The sequence below is a fragment of the Rattus norvegicus genome, chromosome 6 (assembly GCF_021556685.1).
Source record: "Rattus norvegicus strain SHRSP/BbbUtx chromosome 6, alternate assembly SHRSP_T2T, whole genome shotgun sequence".
Lineage (NCBI taxonomy): Eukaryota > Metazoa > Chordata > Mammalia > Rodentia > Muridae > Rattus > Rattus norvegicus.
In genome coordinates this window covers 20714771-20742105 of record NC_141539.1, presented here as the reverse complement: position 1 = coordinate 20742105, position 27335 = coordinate 20714771, and the positions used below count along the sequence as shown (strand labels likewise).

General features: G+C 45.3%; 1 protein-coding gene across 11 annotated transcripts in view; it reads right to left on the bottom strand.

The window, feature by feature from the left end:
- Cdkl4 (cyclin-dependent kinase-like 4) overlaps positions 1-27335 on the bottom strand; it is a 42047-nt gene that overhangs the window by 3049 nt on the left and 11663 nt on the right. For 3 of the 11 annotated variants that reach the window (XM_087554384.1, XM_087554382.1, XM_087554383.1), the window contains exons 2-10: positions 25725-25796; positions 23633-23856; positions 19339-19460; positions 18799-18871; positions 15755-15845; positions 11541-11738; positions 7344-7426; positions 2796-2852; positions 831-965 (exon numbers count right to left, since the gene is read on the bottom strand). In XM_087554384.1, the coding sequence (XP_087410510.1) occupies positions 831-965; positions 2796-2852; positions 7344-7426; positions 11541-11738; positions 15755-15845; positions 18799-18871; positions 19339-19460; positions 23633-23800 (927 nt within the window). In that variant the 5' untranslated portion in view covers positions 23801-23856; positions 25725-25796. Of the gene's footprint in view, positions 1-830; positions 966-2795; positions 2853-7343; positions 7427-11540; positions 11739-15754; positions 15846-18798; positions 18872-19338; positions 19461-23632; positions 23857-23932; positions 24167-25724; positions 25797-27335 lie in introns of those variants that run through there. The other 8 variants (NM_001432119.1, NM_001432117.1, NM_001432120.1 and 5 more) reach the window with 6 other exon arrangements.

The window sequence follows — 27335 nt, the reverse complement described above, 5'->3', positions numbered from 1 at the left end:
TCCATCTATTAATTCATCTCAGTGATACATATTAAGTGCCTTTTATATGTTAGATATTATTTATTTTTGATACTGACGGGGAAAAAAAAACTTCAAGACAAGCCTACTATCACGAAGTTTATGCTTTAACTTCGACGTTTCCTGCAGCCAATGCTTCTCACGAGAGCCTGCCATCTTGTTCTGTAATACTAGCCCACTGCATGATAGTTCTTGGTGGCTAGACCAGTGCTCCATCCCTGAGCTATTCCCAGCCCTGGTTTCTTCCTTTTGATCTGGAAAGGTTTGTGCTTGGCTTCTAGGAGAAGCCTAGAAAAGGCAGTCTTGGCTGCTTCCATGGGCAAGAGACGGGCATTCAGAGGCTTCTGAAAGGGGTGGGAGTCTGTCCCAGTGGAAGCAAAATTCAACCCTTGTGGTCAGGGCACCCTTGTTAGGTTTTAGGTAGGTCATTGTATATCCAACCCATATAACAGAAAGGATGCAATATTGGATTCAAACACAAACTGAATGCATTGCTGTTCACGTCTAATCCCAGCTACTTGGGAGGCTGAGACAGGAGGGTCACTTGAGCCCAAGAACTGGAGACTGGCCTGGGAAACATGATCGGCAGCCCCTACTGTAGACTTAAGAGTAAGATTCTTCAACAAGCTGGCTAGCCTCACGGCTGTAGGTTTTTTTTACAGCAATCCCTGATGTTTACTGAGATACATACAACCAAATCAGAACAGCAGCAACAAAAGTGTTGGTGTTCCTCCTGCCTCACTTGGAAAAGTAGAAAAGGGGAAAAACCCACGTCCTTTTCTATTCGCCTCAAGTTAGGAACCGAGAGGTACCTGCTGACGCCTTCGGCTTCTCCCCTCACTGCGGGCTTTTCTTTTCATTTGGTCCTCTTGAAAAGACTCGAAGTAGGTACTGTCCAACAGCTGGGCACAGGTCAGCCTCTCATCAGGATCCATCTTCAGACACCCCTTTGGAAAGGGAAAAAAAGCAAAAGAACTTTAAGAGGTTGGCTTATTTGGTTACTGTGTGCCCAAAGCTCTGGAGTTGGCAGACATGGTTTAAGAAGGCAAGTGGCCAGTCCAGGACGTAGGGAGTAGGGTCCTTTGCCAAGCACACATGAGGTTTAACACCAGGATAACATAAGCTGGTTGCCTGGCTCAGGGTAAAGGCACTTGCTGCCAAGATGGACAAGGGTTCCATCCCAGGAACCCCCACAGCACAAGAAAGAACCAACTTCCGTGGGGCTGGGGAGTTAGCTCAGCGGTAGAGCGCTTGCCTAGCAAGTGCAAGGCCCTGGGTTCGGTCCCCAGCTCCGAAAAAAAGAAAAGAAAAAAAAAAAAAGAACCAACTTCCGCAAGTCTCCCTGTGACCTCCACACACATTGTGGCATGTGTGTGCATACACACACAGTAATGGTAAGATAAATGACCCAAAATTAGACCAAAGATGAACGATTGAGCGAACACAAAATGTGTCAACCATCAGCCTCTGGTAAATTGAAAATTACCACGTGGGTTTATTACTAAATAACATCCATCTATTTAGTTTATTTCAGTGATATATAATAAGTACCTTTGTATGTTAGATTCTAGTATTGGTGTTCTTGAAGAAATAAAAAAAATTAAGGACATCCACAAGAGCAGACATCAGCGTAGAGCTTCACTTTAGTGCCCAACTTCACCTTCTCAACTCTCACACAATAGGATCTGAGGCCCAAGGAATGGTTCCACCTACTGTGGGCAGGGCTTCCCACCCCAATGAATTTATTCAAGGTAATCTCTCATAAACTTGTCTGTGGGCCAACCTAATCTAGAAAATCCCCCACTTCCCAGGTGACTTTAGGCTATTAAAGCTAACCACCACACTTTCAAATACATCTCGATTTCACTCACATTTTTAGGTGCGGTTTCCAATCTATGGAGATATAGGTCACTGTCTTAGTTAGGGTCTTACCACTGTGAACAGACACCATGACCAAGGCAACTCTGATAAGGACAACATTTAATTGGAGCTGGCTTACAAGGTCAGAGGTTCAGACCATTATCATCAAGGCAGGATCATGGCAGCATCCAGGCAGACATGTGCAGGAGGAGCTGAGAGTTCTACATCTTCTTCTGAAGGCTGCTAGTGGAAGACTCACTTCCAGGAAGCTAGGGTGAGGGTCTTAAGCCCACACCCACAGTGACACACCTATTCCAACAGGACCACACCTCTGTATAATGCCATTCCCTGGGCTGAGCATATATAAATCCTCACAGCCACTAAGTGAGTTTTGTTATTTAAAAACCATTTTCAGAGTCTAAGAAGAGGCTGCCACTCTGAGTTCTCTGGAGCTTCAGACTGAGAACAATGTCTTGCTTGACTAATCGTGTGGGCACTGATAATGTGGACCCGTCTTGTCTCTCAGCAAGCAAGCTCCAAACCTGGTAAAAGATCTGGAGTCAGGGTGCAAGAAACAGACCACAGTGTCCAAGGTGGAGTTCTTTCTTCCTAAAGGGCAATTTAAAAGTTGTTTGTGTGTGAGAAGAGGTTATACCTGGCACATACGTTGTGGAACATGTCAGGCTGAAGGGTGAGGGCAAAGGATAACTCTGTGAAGCTGGTTCTCTCCATTCTACGTGGGTTCCAGGGATTAAAGTCAGGTCATCAGGCAATGCGTGTCCTTTTACCCCCTTAGCCATTACCGCTCCCCCTTCCTCTTATCATCTTAAATTACTATTCCCTGCTTTGGTTATATTCCTCACGGCTCCCCCACCTCCATGCTGAATAATTATAATTTACAGTTAATTCCTGCATACCTTCATGAAACTTAAAGCCATAGGCTGAACATTTGAGAATTTTTCTTCAAGAGTCTCCTGGAAAACAAAGAATTTCAGTGTTACATTATCAGAAAGTAATAAATATGTACATGTATGTATGCATGCATGCATGTATATATGTAGTTCATAGTCCTGGGGAACTTTACAGGCCTTATGCATGCTAGGCAAACGCTCTCACATAGAGTGCTCTCCTCTCCACCAGTGTGTGTACCTGACAATAAGAACACTTTGGGGGGCTGGGGATTTAGCTCAGTGGTAGAGCGCTTGCCTAGCAAGCGTAAGGCCCTGGGTTTGGTCCCCAGCTCCGAAAAAAAGAAAAAAGAAAAAAAAAAAGAACACTGGAGAAACACACTTATAGTATGTTTGACAACTCCTTTGAAGTTTTTTAAAAACATGCTTTTACATAATTTCATAGTATAGTGTAAAGGTTCAAGAAATATAAAACTAGGGCTGGAGAGATGACTCAGCGGTTGAGAGTACTAACTGTTCTTCCAGAGGTCCTGAGTTCAAATCCCAGCAACCATGTGGTGGCTCACAACCATCTGTAATGGGATCCGATGCCCTCTTCTGCTGTGTCTGAAGACAGTGAGAGTGCCCTCACATACCTAAAATAAATAAATCTTTAAGAAACATAAAACTAGAGTGCTTTCTTTTTTTTTAAAAGATTTATTTATTTCATGTATGTGAGTACACTGTCGCTATCTTCAGACACACCAGAAGAGGGCATCAGATCTCATTACAGATGGTTGTGAGCCACCATGTGGTTGCTGGGAATTGAACTCAGGACCTCTGGAAGAGCAGTCAGTGCTCTTAACCACTGAGCCATCTCTCCAGCCCTAGAGTGCTTTCTTAATGACTTACTCTTGGTGCTAAGACTCCTGGGAGGGAAGGGGACAAGGATTGATCCACATGTGAAGTCTGGCTGTTGGTGCCTGGCATATTAAGGGGGGGGGCGCTCTGGGCATTCTTGAAAACATAGTCACCTACTGGAAAACACTACAGCAATAAACAGGAAATGAAGCATCTCAGAATCGCAAGGAGGGGAGGAGATGGAGACATTGCAGAGCTCAGAGTAACAACCTACTTTCTTCTTTACATTAAACATGTTACATAAATAATCCTTGCGTGGCATTTTCTTTTTCCATTTTCACATTTGTGTGCATGCGTGTACCTGTGTGCACATGTGTGCACGCGCGTGCGTGTTTCTGCGCCTGTGTGGGTGAGTGTGCACATGTGTGCTTGTGTACACAGAGGCAAAGGTTGTTGTCAGAACCTCTTCTATCTATGGTTCTCTCTGCAGACTCAGAGCTCACCAGTGAGGCTAGTCTTGCTAGGCAGCTGGTTCCAGGACCACTCTCTGAGGTTAGAACTGTAGGCAGGCCACCACAGCCAGAGACCTTTCTATGGATAGGGGTGACTCCACACTCTGTTCCTCACACACACGTGAAGCAACAGCCCTAACTGCTGAGCCATCTCCCTGCTGTTTAAAGATATCCCAATCGTTTGATTTGACTAATGAAGACTGGGGAGCCGGAAGCTGGGGTGAAAGCCTGGTAACTCAGAGAGGCCAAGGAAGCACCCAGCTGACTTCCTCCTTAGACAACATCCCAGAAGCCATGTCCCTCTCTCATGCTGTCTCAAAAATCCCTCCTTCCAACTCAATGCCCCTCCCTTCTACTTCCTGTGTATCTCTTCATGCCCCTCCCTTCTACTTCCGGTATGTCTATCTATCCTCCTCCCTCTCACTCTCTATGGTTTTCTTGTCAACTGGTTGCTTGCTCCGCCTCTTGACCTATGGTTGACTTTATTTAATCCTGTTTACAATATTCAAGCAGAAGGCTCTTGGATTAAAGGTGTGTGCCAAGGCTAAGCCACACCACGACTAAAAAGAGGTTTTTCCAGTAAACAATACAATCTCGGGGTTCACAGTGTGGCCAAATACCCTACAACATCTCCCAGGCCTCTTATTATTTAAGGTTTATCTTTGTAAGTAAACCTTTATCCTCTTATTTCTGAAAATTTTACAAAATGTTTGTAGTAAAAAAGAAAAAACTTGGGGTTGGGGATTTAGCTCAGTGGTAGAGCGCTTGCCTAGGAAGCGAAAGGCCCTGGGTTCGATCCCCAGCTCCGAAAAAAAAGGACCAAGAAAAAAAAAAAAACTTAGTTAAATCAAGGTGTTACATGAAATTATGGACTTAAATCTTATGCCACGTGTCACCATTTGGCTTTTCAGATTTCCGTCTTTAAGCTTCCCTAGTCACAGCATGGTGGTGTGTGGCTCTCCTGAAGGTGCTTTCCTTCCTTTCGTTGGGCAGATTGGAAGACAGAATAGAAATGGTTTTGGTGGTGTTATTCTGAGTCAGAATCTCCTGGGTGTTCTGGAACTCATTATGTAGATCAGGCTGACCTCCAGCTCTGGTATCCTCCTGCCTGCTGCTTCCCTAGTGCCAGGATTGCAGACTTGGACCACAACACCAAGAACAACAAGGAATTTTGGAGGTCAGGCACTAAGCTTAGGTGATCTAATAAAGCTAGACAAGGCCAGACCAGGAGCACACACATCCATGGATCATGAGTTACAAAGGTTTTAATAGTTTAAAAGTTTAATAGGTTTTGTAGAATGAATTTCCAGAGGAAATTATGAAAAAGGGGGTAAGAATATTTTTTATTCGCCTGAGTAACTATCATTTCTGAGGTTTACTGCCTCTGTCTGCTAACCCAGGACTAGCCCTGGAAGCTTCTAGTCTCCATACAATCTTCTCTAGGCCTAAAATGTTTTTAGCTTCTGAGACTTACTGCTGAATAAGCTCACCCTTTCTTATTCTTTCTGAACTCTGGCTGGCTGGTTCAACTCAGCTTCTGGCTCAAACTCCTCTCCAAGATAACTGACTCCATCTGACTTCTCTCTCAGCTTCTGACTTTTTGCTCTGCTTGGCCTCATACCAACTCTGTCAATCTGTTCTAATCTTCTGGCTCCTTCTCATTCTCTGGCTTGTTCTGTCTTCATCTATGTCTAGCTTGGTCTCTTCCCTGCAAGCTGTCTCTCTGTAACTGTCCTGGTTAAACAGGCTCCTCTCTCTCTTGGGACTGCCTCTTAAGTAGCTTCCCTTTCCTTTCTCTTCTTGTGAAAGTTGGGCAATTCCTATCCTGCCAAATCTTTCTCTGATTCATCACTTTGTCTGTCACTCAATTAGACATCACTTTCAAACATGGGTGTTTCCTTCTACAAACTAACTTTACCTTCACTGTTTGGGATTAAAGGTGTGTACTAAGGGTGTGCCTGTATTCCAGCCAAAGGGATTAAAGATGTATATTAAGGGCTGAACAACACCACAACTAGAAAAAGGGTTTTTGTTTTGTTTTAAGTAAATAACACAACCTCAGGGTTCACAGTGTGATCAAATGTCCTGCAACAAAAAGGTATGGGTTTTATTTTGTTTTGTTTTGTGGAGGGTGGTGGGTAGCTCAGAGTCTCCCTTTATGTTTCAGGCTGGATTTAAACTCATGATCCTGCTGCTACTGTCTCCTACAAACTAGGATTATATAGGTAAACTAAGTCTGACTTGAAAATGTTTTTATTTATTTGTTTCTCTCAACTTTGTTCTATGAACTGGAGAATAATAAAGACAGAAGATACCTTCAAAATAAAGAAAATGGTTTGAAGTACTATTCACAAGGAAGTAATTATTTGAAGGCAAATTAACTTCAGTGTTTGACTGAAAACATCAAGGTGTTATCCTAGATACTAAGCATGATTTAAATTTAAATTACTTGAATTATGGAAGAGAAAGGACAGGCAAGCTGTTTTTTTCTCCCATTATCTTTATTAATTATTATCATTTTGATATTATGTGGGGAGTAGGTACACATGTGTGCCAATGTGTAAAACCATATACCCGTACAAGGAGGCCACTAGGAGTCCATCACACTCCTCCTCACTTCTTTGAGGGTTTATCACTGAGCCTGGAGCTGTTTATAAGCTGGGCAACCCTAATGCTTCCTGTTCCCAGGGACTATGCACAGTCACCCTCACTTGTGCTGGATCCTCACGCTTGGGTGACAATTACTCTAACCTATGAGCATCTCTGTTCCTGTTTTGTTGTTGTTTTGGTTTGGGTTTTTTTGGGTGACAGTTTCACTATATAGCTCTGGCTGCCGCATTCCAGAATTTGCTGCATAGCTCAGGCTGGCGTCAAACTGTGTTAGTCAACCTTCTGAGTGTCAGGATTATGACCATGACACCATACCTGAATTTTTATAAATAATTTTGAGTTAGGACATCAAAACTGCCCAGGCTGGCCTGGAGCTCTTGAGCTCAAATGATCCAGCACCTTGAACAGTTGGGAATTCTGTTGTGTCCTACTGCGTGTCGAGTCCTACTGTGTGTGGCTTATACATTTTAAACTGACTTATTTCAGTGTTTCAAATGGAAAGCAGCAGCTCAAAGCACACACATGAAACAACCACCTCCGTACGGAAAGGAACAGCACAAATGACAGACCGTCCAACAGACACAGAGCCGTTTACCATGTCCTCAGGTTCGGGTATGCTGATGCCACGGAAAAACTGGTTACTTTTAAAGATAGACTGATGCCTTGGGATCAGCTTTCCTGTAAGACACAAACAACACAGCTCATCATAAAGAGCCCCTAAGCTGCAGGTACTAAGGAAGCGTCGTGCCTGAGTGCCTCCTCCAGACAGGGGCGGTGTCAGCCTGGGCAAAGCCCCTATGCTCAGGTGAGGACCACTCTCTATACAACGCTTGATAGATCAAAAACCAACTGGGGACAAGGACCTTCCGCATCTGGACGTGCAGATTCAAAGCACTGGCACCAAGCTCCGACACCAATCGGCCTCCATCTAAGCCTACGTGACACCGTACTGGGCTCTTCATCTGCTTTCCTAATGATCTCTCCACAGAATTGCTGGCTTCCTTCCTACCCTGGTCTCCTCCCTCCCTCTCTTCTTTCTTTAGTTCTTTTTATTTCTTCCTTTGAGGCAGGGTTTTGTCTATTCCAGTCTGGCTTCGAAGCCAAGCATGACCTTGAGCTCTTTAATTAATTAGTTAGTTAAATAATTAACTTTACATCCTGACCTCAGTTTCCCTCCCTCTGCTCCTCCCAGCCCTTCCCCATACCCATTTACTCCTCCCCGCTTTCTCTTCAGAAAAGGGCAGGCCTCCAGTGGATATTCACCGTCCCTGGCATTTCGAGCTGAAGTAAGACTAGGTGCTCCTTCTCCTACTGAGGCAGCCCAATAAGGGGAAAGGGTCCCAAAGGCAGGCGACATAGTCAGAGACAGCCCCTGCCCCACTGTTAGAAGTCCCACAATGAAGACCAAGCTACACAACTGTTAAATCTGTGCAGAGGGCCTATGTCACATCCACACCTGCTCCCAAGTGGGCAGCTCAGTCTCTGTGGGCCCCCACAGGCCCCTAGGTTTTCCTATGGTGTCCTTGACTCTGACCTTAAATTCTTTAATATTTCTGCCTCTGCTTCCCATGTCTTGGGATCACAAGCAGTGCCATGATCAAACCTAGGCATTTACGTACACTCAGCGAGCACTCCACCACTCACGCCCAGCCTGAGAGTCAAGAGTTTTCATCTCCATTGCATCAATGAGGAGAACGAGGCTGAAAGAGGTTCATTAGCCGGTCAGGATTCAAGTCAGGTCTGTGTAAGGAGTTAGGGACTGGAGCAAGAGACCCACACACAGACGGTGTGACCCGTAGAGACGCTCTGCCCCACACATTCATGTTGCCTAGGAGAGTGAGCTGGAGAAGAAGCAGAGAACGGACCAGCAGGTGGGAAGCCAGAGCAGCTCCAGGGAAGATTCTGTGGTGTGTCCAGTGGAGAGAGGCCGATGGCTTTACTTCCAGGCTCTTGGAGTAGGTCTGTGGGTTAGATCTCCTTCCAGAAGATTTAACTCCTGACTGTCAAGGATAACACAGTGACCAAAGCTCATGAAACAAGCTTCCAAGTGGACTTGCTGATGGGGAGCTCAGTGGAAGACGGCTTGCTTAGGGCACATGAGAGGCCTTGTGTTGCCAGAATCACACACACACACACACACACACACACACACACCATACACACACACACACACAACACACACACACAACACATACCATACACACACACACACCATACACACACAACACACACACCATACACACACCATACACACACACACACACCATACACACACAACACACACACCATACACACACCATACACACACACACACACCATACACACACACCATACACACACACACCATACACACACACACACACATACACACACACACACACCATACACACACACACAACACATACCATACACACACACACACACCATACACACACAACACACACACCATACACACACCATACACACACACACACCATACACACACACACTAAAACAAATCTTTCATTGTTGTTGCTGTTGTTGTGGGTTTTTTGTTTTTGTTTTGTTTTTTGAGCTAAGGTCTCCCTACATGACCTTGTCTGGCCTGAAACTCACTATGGAGACCAGGCTGGCCTCTGTTTCACAGAGATCCTCCTGCTTTTGTCTCCTGAGAGCTGGGATTAAAGACACGTGCCACCACACCTGGCCAAAGTAAAGCAAACCTTTAAATAAAATATAACTTCCTTAACAGTGTTTAAAGTTATTTTAATATATATATATATATATATATATATATATATATTTTTTTTTTTTTTTTCCGGAGCTGGGGACCGAACCCAGGGCCTTGCGCTTCCTAGGTAAGCGCTCTACCACTGAGCTAAATCCCCAGCCCCCTTAATATATTTTTTTACTTATATAAGGTACAATGCAAGCTGCCGAAGGTGGGGAGCAATCAAAAAATCCAGAACAGCTGCGACATCCGTGGACCAGGACAACCACCAACACTGCAAGAGGTGCTCAAAGGGGCAGGAAGAGGCGCTCACATGTCGGTGGTAAGCAGCAGCCGTCTGACTGGACTGTTTGACAGGAGGGAGGTCCCCAAGCCAGAGGAAGGGTACTGGGCACCTAACCAGCTTCCCTGACCTAACGAGTCACGGACCTTAGAAAAGAATGTTCTACAGACACTTTTCCAGACAGCAGTAGTTCCTTACCACACTCTAAATTGCACTCACACCCACAGGTAAGTAAGGCTGCCACCCTTCATCAAAGAAGCCTCTCTGACGGCAAATGGAGACCGTCACCGATGGCCATAACGGAGCACGATACTGAGCTCCGCTGATCATGGGGAGCTCACCACAATGGATATAGACCTACACCCAGCTATGGTTCAGGTTACACCTAGGAGGGGGACACAAAGATTGCGAGAGCCAGAATACGAGGAAGTCTGCTGCAATGGGGGCATGAAGAAGACTGGATCAAACTAGAGCTGCAGCACCAGACATGCTAATGAGGAAGTTCCCCGGGGTCCCACTCCTGACAAAGAACAGCGGGGCTACTGATGACTGCTGGGAGGAGGAGACACATCCTTGTCAGGGGTAAGCCCCTTTCCAGTTGTCCAGTGCAGAATGGTCAGGCTGAAACCACATACCCACAAATAATAGAAGAGTGTGTGTGTGTGTGTGTGTGTGTGTGTGTGTGTGTGTGTATTAGTACATACACATGGTCTTAGCTAGGGTTTCCATTGTTGTGATGAAGCACCATGGCCAAAAAAAAAAAAAAAAAAAAAAAAAAAAAAGGCAAGTTGGGGAGGAAAGGGTGTATTTGGCTCTCACTTCCATATCCATTGTCCATCACTGAAGGAGCTCAGGACAGGAACTCAAGACAGGGCAGGAACCTGGTGGCAGGGACTGATGCAGAGGCCATGGAGGGTGCTGCTTACTGGCTTGTTTCCCATGGCTTACTTAGCCTGCTTTCTTAGAGAACCAAGAGATGGTACTACCTACCGTGGGCTGGGCCCTTCCCCATTTTATCACTAACTGAGAAAATGCCTTACTCTGCATCTCATGGAGGGGTTTCCTCAACTGAGGCTCCTTCCTCGCTGACGACTCCAGCTTGGGTCAAGCTGACACAGAACCAGCCAGCACACTCACATACATAAATGTGTAGTTATAAAACAGTGATAGTCAAAGAAAAATAAGCTGTCAACTTAAGGGGTGGGGGAGTGCACGTGAGCAGTTGGAAGATGGATGAATGGAGGAAAGATGTGATATATTTCTTTTTCAATTTAAGACATAATAAGAAAACAATAAAAGATTAGTTTGGGGAAAAAGGAATTACTCTAGTTTACGTATGTGTATGTTGGGGTGGAAAGGCTAAACACATGTATAGGGGGTGTGAATCCTCTGGAACTGAGGTTATAGGAAGTTATGAGTCACCCGAATCAGGTGCTGGGAACCAAACTGCTTCTCTGTAAGAGTAATCTTAACCCCTGAGCCATCTCTCAAGACTACAAGGATTTTTTCTTAAAACTGAGAGTTCATAATGTTTAAAGGATTACACAAATGAACTATGTTAATGTTACTTTAAATGCTGGCTGCCATTTAGATCGGACTCTCTGGATTTTCTTGGCAAGGCCTTTGCAGACTCATTGCTGGCGCCGTGTGTTCAGACAGGACTAGGCTTCTGCTACAACTGACAGCTCAGAGAATTTCCCCACAGAGCATTAGAGAAGCAATGAGCCTCTTGCTTTCGTTCCAGTATTTATCATACGGGTGCTACAACGAACACGTAAGCCGCAAAACACAACTCATACCCAATGTCCTGATGATCAGATAAAGTTGGTCCACATCTGATTTTCCTGGCCAGAGTGGCTGACCGGTCAGGAGCTCTGCAAAAACACAGCCGACAGCCCATATGTCCACAGAGGAGCCGTACTTCGTGTCTCCCACAAGAAGTTCAGGGGCTCGGTACCACCTGGTGGCAACATAGTCTGTGTAGGCATCTCCTGGAACTGTGAAGGAGAACGTCAGGCAGCTGATCCAGTCATCATCTTACAGCCCCAGGGTCTCTGACCCAGTCCCTGGAGCAGCAGTCCCCCTGAAGCTAAGACACTCACTCAACCAAGGCCCCAGTGAGCACAGAAGGCACCCTAGCTGGAGACCTCGGAAGAATCACCCCAGGCAGGTATGAGAATTTCTGTCACAACCTTAAGTTTAAGCCAGTGTTTCTATATTTTTTAAATACATTTAAAAAATTTTTATGTACATTGGTGCTTTGCCTGCATGTATGTCTGTATGAGGATGTCAAATCCCCTATAACTGTAATTTCAGACAGTTTGTGAACTGCTAGGTAGATGCTGGGAATTGAACCCCAGGCCCTTTAGAAGAACAGCCAGTGCTCTTAACCCCTGAGCCCTCCCCCAGCCCCACTTGTTTCCTTTTTTCCTTAGCACAGTGCTTATTGTTGGCTAAACTGTGTTTGACTCCAAAAAAACATAGGTTTGAAGTCCCAGTCTCTGGTACCAGTGAGTCTGACCTCATTTGGAAATAGTCTTTGTGGGTGTTACTGAGTTATGGTGAGGCCACAGTAAAGTAAGGTGGAGCCTGAATCCAGGGGTGGGGGAAGGACTGTATACGTGCCTGAGTGTGTGTAGTCAAAGATCAGCCGGCCTCAGGTGCCATTCCTCAGGCCCCTGTCCCTTTTGTTTTGTTTTATTGTTGTTGTTTCAATCATCCACAGTGTCCTTGAACTCCTAATACCCTGCTCTCTCTCTACCTTCCAAGCCTTGAGGTTAGAGGTGAGCCACATACCTGGTTTATAAAGTGCTTTGTGTGCTAGGCAGACAAGTCAGCATCTGAGCCACATCCCTAACCCTTACCTTGATTTGAGAATTCAGATTCTCACTTTTACCTGGACTCTCCCAGTCTGCCTAGGCTGTCCGGCCAGCACAGCCTCAGGGATCTACTTGTCTCTGTCTCCACTACGCCAAGATTAGAAATAGGCAACATCATATCTAGACTTTAATTTGTTAAATGTAGGTTCTGGGGGTTGAAATCAGGTCCTCACAGTTGTCCAGCAAACACTGAACCATTTGAGCCATTTCCCCAGTCCAGGGGGATTTCACAGGGACACAGAGATAGACAGACAGACAACAGTAAGTTAGAGCAGAAGCTGAGGGATGTGGTTGCCAGGTAGAGAACAGCACAGCCTGAGGTGCAGGAAGGAAGATCCTTCCCCTCGAGCCTCCAGGACCAAGGGAGCTCACGTTCTGTTGCTCTAAGCCCCATGGGTTGTGGCTGTCCACTGTGGCAGCATAGAGAGCCATCATGGATGGCTGCACCCAGGGACTCTCTGTCTACGTTCATCTTTTAGGACTACTGTGACAACTTGGTTGGAATCCTTGGACTATGAGTCATGCCTGTCTGACAGAATACGGAGAGCTGGGGAAATCCCTCTGGTTAGACACGTCCTACTGCCCTGAGGGTTGCACTGCCCATGGTCAGGTGGGTGGAACCCTATCCCACCATATGACATGAGCTTGGAGTCCTGGAATCCCAGCTTTTCTCCTCTGAGGCTAGACGGAAGTTGACAGACAATTCCAATAGGCCTTTTGGTGGTAAGAGTCACATGGGAGAAAAATTGATAACATCATGGCTTGCAGGGACTGGGGGATGGGTATCACTCTGTTTTTAAAAAATAGATCTGGGGGGGTTGGGGATTTAGCTCAGTGGTAGAGCGCTTGCCTAGCAAGCGCAAGACCCTGGGTTCGGTCCCCAGCTCCGAAAAAAAAGAAAAAAGAAGAAAAAGAAGAAAAAAAATAGATCTGGGGGGTTGGGGATTTAGCTCAGTGGTAGAGCGCTTGCCTAGCAAATGCAAGGCCCTGGGTTCGGTCCCCAGCTCCGAAAAAAAGAAAAAGAAAAAAAAATAGATGTGGGCCAGTGAGATGGCTCAGCGGGTAAAGGTGCTTGCCGCCCACCTTAACTACCTGAATTCTAACCTTGGAACTACACATTAGTAGGAGAGAACCCACTTGGGTCAGTTTGTTCTCTAAGCTCCACACATGCTCTGTAGGATATACACGCTCTAAATACATATTTTATTTCTTTCTTCCTTTTTGAGACAGGGTTTCTTCATACAGTCCTGACTGTCCTGGAACTCTCTAAGTAGACCAGGTTGGCCTCTAACTCACAGAGATCTGCCTGTCCCTGTCTCCCGAGTGCTGGGATTAAAGGTAGGTGCCACTATGCCAGGCAATGTGTTTTGTTTAGTGTGTTTGAGACAGGGTCTCACTATGTAGCCCTGGCTGACCTCAAGCTCGTAGAAATCTGCCTGCCTCCCCTCCTAAACTCAGGAGCCACTACAGCTTGAGACGGGATTTAATTATGTAGCCAATGCTGGCCTTGAAGTCTGGATCGACTCGGCTTCATCTGTACACAGCTGGGCATGAAGGTGTGAACTAGGTGAGAGTTCTCCTTAGTAAGGGACACACAGATAACGATCCGACCACCACAAAAGGCAGCTCAGAACCCAAGGGTTGCAGCTCATCAATCAATAGTCCTCACAGCAAGAACAGGAAACAACCTTGACTCTCTGTGGCTCTTTCATAAAATTATATAAGCTTTTTTTTTTTTTTTTTTTTTTTTTGGAGACAAGGTCTTATGTAGCCCAGGCTGGCTCAAACTCCCTATGTAGTCAAGGATGACCCATGACTTCGAACTTCTGATCTTCCCCTTTCTACCTCCTGAAGTCCTTGGGTTACAACCGCGTTCCTCCATGCCCAGCTTAAGCAGGCCTTCCAGGCCTAAGCAAGCACTCTGCCAACTGAACCCCAGCCCTTTCCCCTGTGTTTCCTGTGTAATTTCACTCACGTTGCCTGTCTAATTTTAGCTCACTTTTTTGGCGTATGGTGGTGTCTTGAACATTTTCTTTGTTTTTAAATTTGGAATGTATGTATGAGTGTTTGTATATAGCAGGTGTTCGCAAAGATGTGCAGGGCAGAGGACAACCTCTGGCCTCAGCCCGTCACCTTCCTTGTTTCAGGGCATCTCTGGCTTTCCGCTCTATCCTTGAGGCTGCATGCCTGTGAGTTTCTGGAGTTCCTATCTCAGTCTCCCACCTCATCCCAGGCACGCCAAGATTACAAATGCGTGCTGTGCACCCAGCTTTTTTACATGAATTCTGGGAATTCGTGATGTCTGTAGACCAGGCTGGCTCAACTCCCTGTGTAGTCAGGACAAGTGCTCTACCCTGAGCCATCTCTCTAGGCTTTGAACATCATTTCTCACCGGGGTCTCCTACTCCGTGAGATGAACACAGTTATTGCACGGTTCCTGGCTTAGGTGTCTCTGTTTGTCAGTGTCTCTTTTCGGCCACAGGGCAGGACCTGGGGACCATCCAGGTCCTACTGCTTTGCACCACAAAGCACAACCACCAAAGGAAACCTTGGTCACCTTTCTGTGCTGTTGGAGTACTGAGGACTCTCAAACCCCACAGTGAAGTGTGTGTTGCTAACACAGGTTCCTGTATACTTAGAGAGAACTCGTTCTTTCTCCCAGCTCCCTCAGGCTCCTCCCTGCCTAGGCTGATATGCTTTTTCTTAGTACTGTCTCTGAATCCTGGAGTCTCTTTACTTTCCAGATGGCTCTCACAGCATCACCAGCTCTGTGGAGCTTTTCCAATCGCTGGAGCCCATGTTGTGCTCTCTCTCTCCAGGGAGCCATCTGCTTTAGTGCTCCACGGCCAACCATCTTGTTTTATTCTTTCATCTCATTTAATTTAGGTTACAAATGCCTGGAGAGCAGAAATGCACCTTACGATTCCTTTCTACTCATGTGGGACCAAACGCGAAAAAATGTCACCTAATAAATTCTGGCTGAATTATCAACTGATTCTGAAAGGGTAAAATGAGATTCCCCTCCTCTTTGAATAACAAGACTTTTAGCATTTATCCGTTAAGTAAGACTATGAATGATACCAGTTTCTAGTCACCTGAATCAGACAAAATAGGTAAAACAAGCTCGTACTTACTTAGAATTCGTGCAAATCCGAAGTCACAAATCTTTATCACTCCTTGCTTGGCTATTAGGATGTTTTCGGGTTTTACGTCCCGATGGATACACTATAAGATAATATTTGATCAATTATCTGAGCTATCAAAATGACAAAGGATCAACAGTACCTATTATTAGTCTAAATGTTGGATACGTGCCTTACAACTGAAAAGCAAATAATCACCTTCACTTTTCTGGAAAAATTTAGATTGTCAATTTTCACATACGAATCTTGCCAAATAAAAGAAAAAACTTTATCTAAATGTCAGTATGTTATCAAGGAGATTAAAACTATAATTGTTAGCTGGACAGTGTTGGCACATGCCTTTAATCCCAGCACTCGAGAGGCAAAGGCCAGAGGTCCTCTATGAGTTAGAAGCCAGCCTGATTGATCTATAGAAAGTTCCAGGACAGCTGGGGCTACACAGAGAGACCTGTCTCCAAAACCAACACCAAACCAAACCAGTAAAAAAAAAAAAAAAAACCAAAACACAAATCTATCGTTTGTTACACATGGAAACTGCATCTGTCTGGATCTTTTGAAGAGAGGAACACAATACAGCAACTCTGTTCACTTTCTACTGTAGCAGAGGAAGAAACAGGGACAGAAGGAGAGTCCCTGTGCCTTTACCAAGAACCACAGTTATTCAGGAACCATGATTCAGGTTGAATATTGTAGGTTTGAGAAGCTGGACACAAAAGGGCAAACCTCAACATTGCTGAGATGGAAACAAAGGGGCACAAGGAAACCAGTACATCCAGAAGAGAGTTTCATTTCGGGGTTGTTAAATCTGCCTAGAAATTCTTACTTGCTAGCAAGAATGCTCAGCAGGAAAGGGCGCTCACTCAAGTCTGGCCACCTGAGTTTGATCCTTGGAACCCATGTGAAAGTGGGAGAGAACCAGCTCCCCAAAGTTGTTCTCTGGCCTTTCATATGCACACTGTGGTGTGCAGCACCCCATCATGAACATATACACAATAATAATCATACTAAGAAATTTCCATTTTGAATAGCAGCCACAGATTGTCAGGGAAGTTTGCAGTGTTTTAAAGCTCAGAGTACAGGATATGTTCTTTCAAGTGGGGATGTAACATCTGTCGCATTAAACTACAGTGAACACTTGGTTACAATCAGGTATAAAGGCTGAATGACTAGAGAACCCATCTACCTCTCTAATTATTCAACAGTATTTATTGAGCACTTTTTATATAAAAGGTCTGTAAAAAGATTTTAAAAAGGAAGAAGTATGAGCCTCGGACATTGTATCAGTAATTTGCATCAAGTGAGTGTCTTGATGTACAGATAAGAAGCTCGAACACTTAGGGTAAACTGTATTTTTTAAAACCATCTTAACAGGGCTGGAGAGATGGCTCAGTGGTTAGGAACACAGCTGCTTTTCTGGAGGACCCAAGTTCAATTCCCAGTACTCATATGGTGGCTTACAAAGAACTCTAGTTCAAATTCTAGGGGATCCAGTGCCTTTTTTGGCTCTGCAGGCACTAGGCATGGCTGTTGTGCACAGGCACACATGCAGGCAAATATCCAAGTACACGCCAACTTTAGGTGAGCATTCTGCCTCCTGTAGTACAGTGGAAAGCAACAGACTGCACAAATTAAGTCTCAAAACCCAGGAACTTGTTTACAACACCCATCTGCTGTCACAGAAAATAAAAGGCGTTTGCTTTGCTCTAATGGAAATTTCAGTGGCTTTTTAAAAACTAAGTACAGATATTTAGTTCCCTGATCTTACTTTCTTTTCCAGTGATGCCAACTACCATGATACTGTCATCTTGCTGGCATCAGAACTGCCCATATGGTACTTTGTCAATGTATTCGTGACTGAGCACAACAGGCAAAGGCAACAGGCGTCTTGCTTTAGTGTGGGCAGTAGAGGACACCACATGCACTTAGGCTTCCAAACCAACCCAACTTACCCATGAATGCATGCATGTATGCACGCACATATGTCCCCACCCACAGCATGAACCCACACACCCAAACCAACACACTGTAGGCAGGCACGAAAGCGCATGCATGTGCCCCAAACCATACGCATGTATGTGTGCACAATCATATGCAAACACATATGAATATGCATGAGCCTCAACCAGCCACACGCAACGTTTATACACGCATGTATATGACCCCCAACCGAATGAACCCAACGCAGTTAGACACGTAAACATGTGTCCCAAGCAATGGCAAGCGCATGCGCATTCCCCAACCAATCACATGCACCCACGTACAGGCATGCATATGTGAGCCCCAACCAATCATATACACTCACGTAAACACATACGCTTGCATGTGGTTCCAAACCAACACAACACAGGCAGGCGCGCACACCTGTGCGTTCCCATGTACGCACGTCATGTGCTCCCAACAACTCAACTCAAACGCATGCGCATGCTTGTACGCTCAACACATACGCACGCACGCACGCACAAACGCATGCACGCACAAACGCACGCATGAATGCACGTACGCACGTCCACACGCACAAACGCACGAATGCACACATGTCATGTGCCCCCATAAACCCAACTCAAACGCCTGCGCATACTTGTGCCCTAACCCAAAGCACGCGCGAACGCACGCGCGAACGCACGCGCGAACGCACGCGCGAACGCACGCGCGAACGCACGCGCGAACGCACGCGCGAACGCACGCGCGAACGCACGCGCGAACGCACGCGCGAACGCACGCGCGAACGCACGCGCGAACGCACGCGCGAACGCACGCGCGAACGCACGCGCGAACGCACGCGCGAACGCACGCGCGAACGCACGCGCGAACGCACGCGCGAACAATTCTAGGAATTCTGTGGTGAAAGGAAACATTAAGGCCACACAATTTTGAATTCACAAGGCATCATAACTTGATAGTCATGGAACGAGAAGATGAGCCGTAAATGATGGAACTGCGTTCCTCCCATGGCACCTGCTTTGTTCTTCAGATTCCTTCTCTCCATCACTAAAGTCACTACAGAGAACTTTCCAGTGTTAGACAATGTTACTCACATTATGTTTGTGGCAGAAGTTAAGGGCTTGAAGGGTTTGCCACAGCACACTTTTGATAACTCCATCAGAAACTCTGGAGAGAAAGATCAAAAATAGAAATAAAAACTCTTGGAATGGGGGTCCCAGGAGCAAGGGCTGGGAACAGGGCGGGGCGGGGGGGGGGTAAAGCAAAGAGCACAGAGTAGGGAATAGGGCACTAGAATTGCTTTTGAAGTTATCTGTATGCTTCCACCTGCTTGCTGTTGACCATAGTCATCCTGGGCACTAGGGGGCAGAGTATTCAACTTCAAACCCCATTATGCCACCTTCTACTTTTATAACCTTAGAGAGTTATGGAAGCTTCCATTTTCTCCTCTTTGAAAACAGAATAACACCCTAAATTCACTGAGAAAGCTACCACCCAAATGCTTTAGCCTAACACTTGTGTTTGGGAGTCGGAGGTCAGATGAAGCCAACAGAGAGGACCACATCCCATGCACAGAGACCAGAGGTCCCAAAGGCAGAAGATGGCCCCAGGACTGCAGTTTCTGGATCACCTACCCGTTTGGGTTTCTCTCCAGCTCATTTAACAGCGTGTGATCACAGTACTCGAAAACTAAATGCATCTTTCTCTTTCTTCTGAACACCTCGATGAGGTTCACAAGGTTTGGGTGTTTCAGCTGCTGCAAAAGAATTGAAGTACACAGGTTAGCGATGGGTTTCCATTCAAAGCTGCCCCAGATCTGCTCTGGTGCTAAGAGGACAAGGCCCTTTTATCATTCTATCTCCTGGGCAGAAGTTCTTTTCCTTTTATTGTATGTTGGTGTATGTGCATATATGCCAGGTGCACGTGTGTGTGTGTGTGTGTGTGTGTGTGATGCCTAGAGGTTGGCATCAGGTGTTCTTTTTTTTTTTTTTTTTTTTGGTTCTTTTTTTCGGAGCTGGGGACCGAACCCAGGGCCTTGCGCTTCCTAGGTAAGCGCTCTACCACTGAGCTAAATCCCCAGCCCTGGCATCAGGTGTTCTTAATTGCTCTCCCTTTTAACATTGTATTACTAATTGATTAACTAATTGATATATGTGTGTCTGAATGCATGGCCATATGCACACGCATGGATGCACAGTGTCGCATATGTGGAGGGCAGATGACAACTTGGGATTGGTTCCTTCTATCACTTAAGTCCCGGGGATTGAACTCAGGTTGTCAGCTTGGCTGCAAGCATCTACCTGCTGAGCCATCTTGTCTCCCCCTCTCCCTTTATCTTTGAGACAGGGTCTCTCACTGAGATGTGGGGCTTACCAACTCAGTGAGGCTGGCGGTCCAGCAAGCCCTAGGTATCCTCCTGCCTCTGCCTTCCAGACCGGGAGTTTATAGACGTGTGCCACTGAGCACAGTATTTGCCATCGGTGCTGGGATCTGAACTCGGGCCCTCATGCTTATACAGTGGGATGAGCCATCTCTCCAGCTTCTCATACAGAATTTTGTTATGGTGTTTAGATCAATTGATTGTTCCTAGAGCCATCAACTTCAATGTGGAATGAATTTAAGATTTGTAACAAGTCAGTAATGATAGTAGCTAAACTGTTTAACCACCCTCCAACCACCCCCCCCACTCCCCACCCCTCAACCTCCCACCCCCTACCCCCACCCCCCCTCCAGGGCCAAGTTCAAGCAAAGCCCTTCGGAGAAGGCAAAGGCAGGAATGCACAATGCAGAACATAAATGAAGAATTGAAGAATTATCATGCAAAAGACTATAAAATTGTTGTGGTTTGCCCTGGAGTCATCTGTATTTTGATGCTAATTCCACTGCCCCAAGGAAGGCTGCCGAGGTCTACTCAGGACTCAGGTGACTTCACCAGAACCTTCTCCCCATTGAATTTGTAAAATACAGGTGTGGGCTGGTACAGGATAGAAGGAGACCTGTCATTGGACGAGAAGGAAGGATGGATGGGGGGAGAAAAGTTTGAAGGAGGAGGAGACTGGAACGGAAAGAGGAGAGACAGAGGATGGAGGGTAGTCACGGTGGAGAGAAAATGGAAGCTGACGTTAAGATTCCACTCTGTATTTACAGGTTGTTATTAATGTTAAGGGATGGATGTGTACTGGGCTTTGTATGTTTAGGTGGGCAATTATATCTTATCAACTGGGTGAAAGGTTATTGTGTTGTATGTTCTTTTATGTGATGGTTTGAGTGTAGGAAAGTGCGGTGGCTGGAGACACTGGGCTGCCACAGAGTTGGGATGTGTGTTTCTGGCATGGAAACCTGCCTTGGGAACTAGATAGGTAGAGAGATTGCTGAAGGCTCAGACAGAGGCCTTTGGCAGTGTGATATGGGATGGAGCAAAGCGGGCGAGAGGCTTTGCTGACTGAGAATTAAAATATCTAACAGGTATCTCGGGGCACTGTGGTATAGACCTAGAGCAGGATAAAGGGCAGCATTTTTATTTTTTATAATTTTACAACAACCTAAAATGATCAGCATTTACATACCTTACACATTAGACTAAAAAATGGTTTATTTTATTTTTAATTGTGTTTATGCACACATACGTGAATGCCTGCAGAGTCCAGAAGAGGGCGCCAGATCCCCTGGAGCTGGAGTTACAGCAGTTGTGGATCTCCCCATTCCCGCACACCATGGACTTATGCCGATCTTGGCTGCATTTAAATGCAGTCTGGTTTCTAGTGTTGGCTCTTAGCAATACTGGACCCTTGCTCATACGTTTCTGTTATACTTCTTAGGACTCTCCCAGGTCCGTGCTTTTCCCTGAGTTCTGTCCTCTGCTTGATTCTGCTGCTTGCTCTGATGTACAGATGGTTTATGTGTGGCGTTTTACTGCCGTATAGAAATGATTTGGAAAGCAGTCTTTCATATTCTCTTCCTTCTTTTTTGTTTTTCTGTGCAGTATATTATATACATGTATTTTATAGAAATGTTTTGCATGCATGTATGTATGTATGTGCATTACTGGTGTGTGCTCAGAGAGGCCAGAAGGTATCTAGAATATAACTCTTGGAATTAGAGTTATAGATCGTTGTGGAACTAAACCCAGGTCCTCTGTGAGAACAGCAAGTTCTTAGCTGCCGTGCCGCCTCTCTAGCCCCTTGTTCAATATTGCAAATCAGAATTAAAATGCCGATGAAGTTAGGCAACCTGTCCCTAGAGCGACCTTAAAAATCTTAGTAGAGAAGTCAATACAACAGGCAGAAACCAGAACAGTTATAGTCAAGGTCCTGCACATGGCTAGTCTGCCTATGCCAAGAGACACCGAATGGTTCAGTGTTCACACTAGCACACTTCCGAGACTGGGGGGTATTAGCTACACAGGGTGAAAAAACTAAGCCAACCAGGACATATGACCTCACCTATTTGCAACTCCTTTCCCTTGTATATCTACCAGACAGATCAATTTTCCAACACGCACGCGCGCATGCACACACACACACAAGCACACACATGACAACTGTCGCTCAACAGTTAGGGAAATGATAATCTCTTCTACATGGGAAATGTGTCTGGAACCCCAGGTCAGTCTGCATTCTGTATAGGCCACTGGCTGGAAGAGCAAAAGGTCAAAGGGCGACAGGGGTGCTTTCACAAGAGAGCCGCTGCTTTGTGCTCTAGCAAAAATCGCTGTTTGGAAGCTGGACGGTGTCCCTGACAGGTGGACAAGGGATTCACAGACACTGCGGCTACCTAACCTGGCCAAACCGTCTGTGGGCAGGCCAGCGACGCAAGGCTATTTAGCAAATGACGTTGACTTAGCCCACACCGTGGTTGCCTAAGGTGTAATAGGTCGTGTGAGGAAGAGGCCATAGGAGGAGAGTGTGAGGAAAATAAAGAGGGATGTGTTCCCAGGAGCAGTGCGGCAACAGCCAGAGGCATTAGATTTATCTGCAGACCAGGGAGGGTAAGGAAGAAGGTTAAGGCTTTTTTTTGTTTTGTTTTGTTTTGTTTTTGTCTTGGTCCAGTAATGTCGGCCAAGCAGGCTGGCTCACTAGCGCCCTCTGCTGACAAAGTGTTAATATCGACACACACCCCTCCCTTTTTAAATCAAGTTATATTTTAAATGAAACTACAACGTAAGGGGGAAAATTCTGCATATGATATTTGAAAAAGTAGAAACAATGTAGTTGTTCTTCACATTTACAAGCTGAAATTCCATAAAGAATAACATAAGATATTTAGAAAATGAAGGTTGGCTGTGTGCCCTTCGAACTGTAGCGTCTTGATAATGAATGTGTGTGTGCTCGCCCATGAGTGGTGGGAGCTTTTTAAAAACTAGACGCTTTGGGAGCCATCCCAAACCCCTCCACTTCCAAACTCAGCATTTCCGTAGATCCTTAGGGCTTCCCGCTGATGTTCACATTGGGGCACATTATCCCGTGGCCTTAACAAATGTGAGGATTTTTAGGCTGGGAAAACATTTCCATCGAGAACATATGAAACTTCTACACGGAGTTCCATCAGAGGGAAAACAATGGCTGGGTGATAGTTAGGCAGAGGTGGAACCCGTTGGTACCTCCAGGGGTACTGGGGGCCCCTCTCTGCCAGGAAGGGAAGTGCTCCTACAGTTCTGCTGGTTGGTTGGGAAAGTGTGTTGGGGCAATGGTCAGGCAGCTGGTAAATAGTGGGGTCAGGACACTTGGGACAGGGTGGATGTTTCCCAATCAGGATGTGGTGTACTGAAGGCCAAGTACGTCCATGTTTCAACCCTCTACTCACACACATAAAGTCAGAAGTCAGAGTCCAACAATGTTTCCCAAAGTGGCTGACCCGCAGGAGTTAAGTCGGATCTTAAGACTCCACCCACACCTTCAGAGTGCAGATGCCGCCTGCGGAGTGACCTACCTTCAGCATGCGGATCTCTCGCAGGGCTATTTTTCTAACGACGGGATCATCTTCGGATTCCACGAATTTTTTGATAGCTACTACTTGTCCGGAAGATTTGTTTCTGCACTTGAATACGACCCCATAAGACCCTTCTCCAATCTTAGCCAGCTTTTCGTACTTTTCCATTGTAGTTAGAGAGACTTAATTTAGTGAGCCGATGGACTTGACGTACGGCGCGGCACCTGGGAAATAAGAACGACTTTTCTTGATCAAGCGATAAGGGACGGTTTGCCTGGGTTTCCAAGGGTTTATTTCTACCTTTAATGTTTGCTTTCTGAGTGCAGTGAGCACACAAATGGTGTTTTGTTAGCACAGCTCTCTATTCTGGATATTGCAAAGCCCGCAGGGGTCATTTCTGATGGTGGCTCTGTTGCTGACACAGTTTAGTGAAAACAACCCGGGGGAAGAAGCCATGCCGACTTTATTGTTCTTATTACCTGGAGAAATGATAAAATACAGGGCTGTAAAATGCAGCGGAAGGGGCTGGACCCTAGCTAGCTCACCGGAACCCCACGGTGAAGGGAAAGAAGTGTGTAACAAGACAGAGTGCAAAGCTCGATACCCCACCTGGTGGACAGAAGAGGGAAACTCTGGTCGCCAAACAAGGCAGCTTTTTTCAGAACATTTTCCTTACAATGTTTGAATTATATTTATTCTGATTGTTGTTGTTGTTATCATTGTGTGTATATGATTGATATGTGCATAGACATTATGTGAATGTGAGGTGTATATGCCCGTGTTAAAGGTGGTAAATTTGTGGTATGGATTTGAGGTGGTGTGTGTGTGTGTGTGTGTGTGTGTGTGTGTGTGTGTGTGTGTGTGATAGCAAGAGTGTGATAGTCAGAGGACAGATCCTGGGTACCGATCATAAGGATGTGACCCAGGTTGCAAATTTGCCTGGCAAATGCCTTTATATTCTGTAACATCCTGTTGGTCAAGGCACTATATTTTTCTTTCTTCCTTTCTTTCCTCTCCCCCCCCCCCCCATTTTGTTTTATTTGTTTTTTTCTTTTGAGACAGAGTTTCTCTGTGTAGACCTAGTTGTCCTGAAACTTGCTCTGTAAACCAGGCTGGCCTTGAACTCAGAGCTCCACCTGCCTCTGCCTCCTGAGTGTTGGGATTAAAGTGTGCACTGCCACCACTTTCCTTGTTCTTAGCTTTTATTTGTATTGAGGTGACCAATTCTTAGACCACCCCTAAAGAAAATAATTATAATACAACAAAAAGGTCAAATTTTCTAATTTTCCCTCAATCGACAGGACTTCTAGGAAAAATACTGGATCTCGTTTTTATTATTTTTGCATTGTTTATTTTTATAATTGTTACTAGATTAAACACTCAATAAGAAATAATGCCAAGGGGTTGGGGATTTAGCTCAGTGGTAGAGCGCTTGCCTAGGAAGCACAAGGCCCTGGGTTCGGTCCCCAGCTCCGAAAAAAAGAACCAAAAAAAAAAAAAAAAGAAAAGAAAAGAAATAATGCCAAAATGATTAAACAAATCAGGGTATCAGGGTAGGAATTAATTAACATTGTAAAAGTTTGTAATTAGCCTCAGTAAGTCTTCCCATTTATCCAGCAGAACCTTGTGTGTATCATCTGGTAACGGTAGGAGCTAGCCCTGAAACAGCACTGTTCGTTTACATAGTCTGCACACACAACCACTCTAGGGCTGCTTGACCCAGTTCACAGATGAGAAAACTGAAGTGCAGGGAGGCAAGCACAGAAGTGCAATCAGGCCTCCAGGTTCCACAGCGTACATCTGAAATCACCACACTGCCCTGCCTCTGGGTTGATTCACAACACAGCACAGTTTAAAGAACTGTTTTGCTTAGGTCTTGGTAGTAGTGATATTAAGTGGAGGAGCTAACAGTTAGCATTCCTTGTCTAACTCAGATATGCTTAATAGATACTGTCGCTCAATCTTGTTAGAAATCTGCTAAATGTGATGTTAAATGTTTAAGCTTAATATATAGATAGACAGAGACTCCCAAATCCTTTAGTTTACCCCCCAAAGACTCCAAGAAGATATGGGCACAGTGACAAGATTCTACCTGGATTGTGGTATGATAACCACTGAGAAACACCACTCCATTGCCTTGCACACTGTCAGGGCTTGGCCTACGCTGTGGACAGAGAACAGTTGGAGAACTTAATGTCTCTATTGCCCAAGTCAAGGTGAGTCATTTCTCCCATGTTCCTACTCCATAGGAAAAAGCTTCTCAAAAAGCCTGAGGTCCAGACTGTCTCTGCCCAAGTTACCATGGAGACCACAGGGACCTGGGAACTGTTTAGGTCGTGGCCTATTGACCTACCTCTGCCATTTTAATTAATTAATGACATCTAGATTATAATTTATTCTTCCCAGACCTCTGACTACATTGACAGCTAACTGCAGCTTGACAGCTAGAAAACAGACCTCTAGCTCCTTACCCCAAAGTAATCCACTCATTAGCTCATTAGTCAACTTGTTACAGACAGGTTTGCCTAACTCACAGACTTCACAATGAAGAATAGGCAAGTTCAGAGGTAAGCGTTCACAGACGGCGTTTTCTGCTGCTTCCGTATCTAAACTCAGTTCCCAGTGACTAAAACATATTTCCTCCCCTTGTTACGCCACTGTCCTAACATTAATCAATACAGTGCTTATAGATTAGCCTAACTCTAATAAAACATTCTACTATAATATCCAACTTTTATATCACGAGTTCAAATTTTAAGTTTCCTTTGCCTTTTAACTACAGACTTAAAATGTTTCTCATGCTAAATCTATAAGTCAGCTTCCATGTTCACAAGGTCAAGCTTTTGAGTTTCCTTTGGCTTTTAAATGTAAACAACATTGTTTCTCGTTATGCTAAATATATATATGATATATGGTATATATATATATGTATATATATATATATATATATATATATATATATATATATATTCTCCTAGACAGAAGAAAGCCCTTCTTGCTTCTTCTGCTCCACAAAAGGTTTTTTTCATCCCTGAGTTCACCGTAAAGACTCTTCATGCTGTTAGTAAACTTACCTTTTTTGTAAACTTATAAGCTCCAGGAAACCCACTCAGATCTACTTCTCACGGACCAAACAGACTCCATCTAGATAAATGCTCTTGCCAGTCAATAGCCTAAGTTCCCGCTTGCTACCTACTCCGGAAGGTGGGATTCCTCTCCTGTGCCCTGGGATTGTGACTCCCCTCACTCCAACTACCAAGACCCAAGAGTTTCAAATGTACACCTAAGGAAAAAAATTTTCCCCTGAATACATTTAACTTTATGCTCTACCCCGTGTGTGTGTGTGTGTGTGTGTGTGTGTGTGTGTGTGTGTGTGTTTCAGCATCTTGTGAAGTCCAGGCATTTACTCAAAGTCTACATCACCCCAAAGTCAGCAGGAAGTAGCTAAGATCACGACACCCTATTCCTGCTTCATCATCACCTCTTTCTAGCTTTTCCCATTTTAAATTAAACCAAAATGGAGGAATGTTAGCATCCCTTCTAGGCTCTGCCCCACAGCTACCTGGCAACAGCCAGGTATGCCTGGCTTACTATAAAAGGGACTGTTTGCTCCTCCCTGGTCTCTTACTCTCTTGCTCTCTTCTCTCCCTTGACCCCTTTCTTCCTCTCTCTCCTTTCCTTCCTCCCTCCTTCTCTCCACATG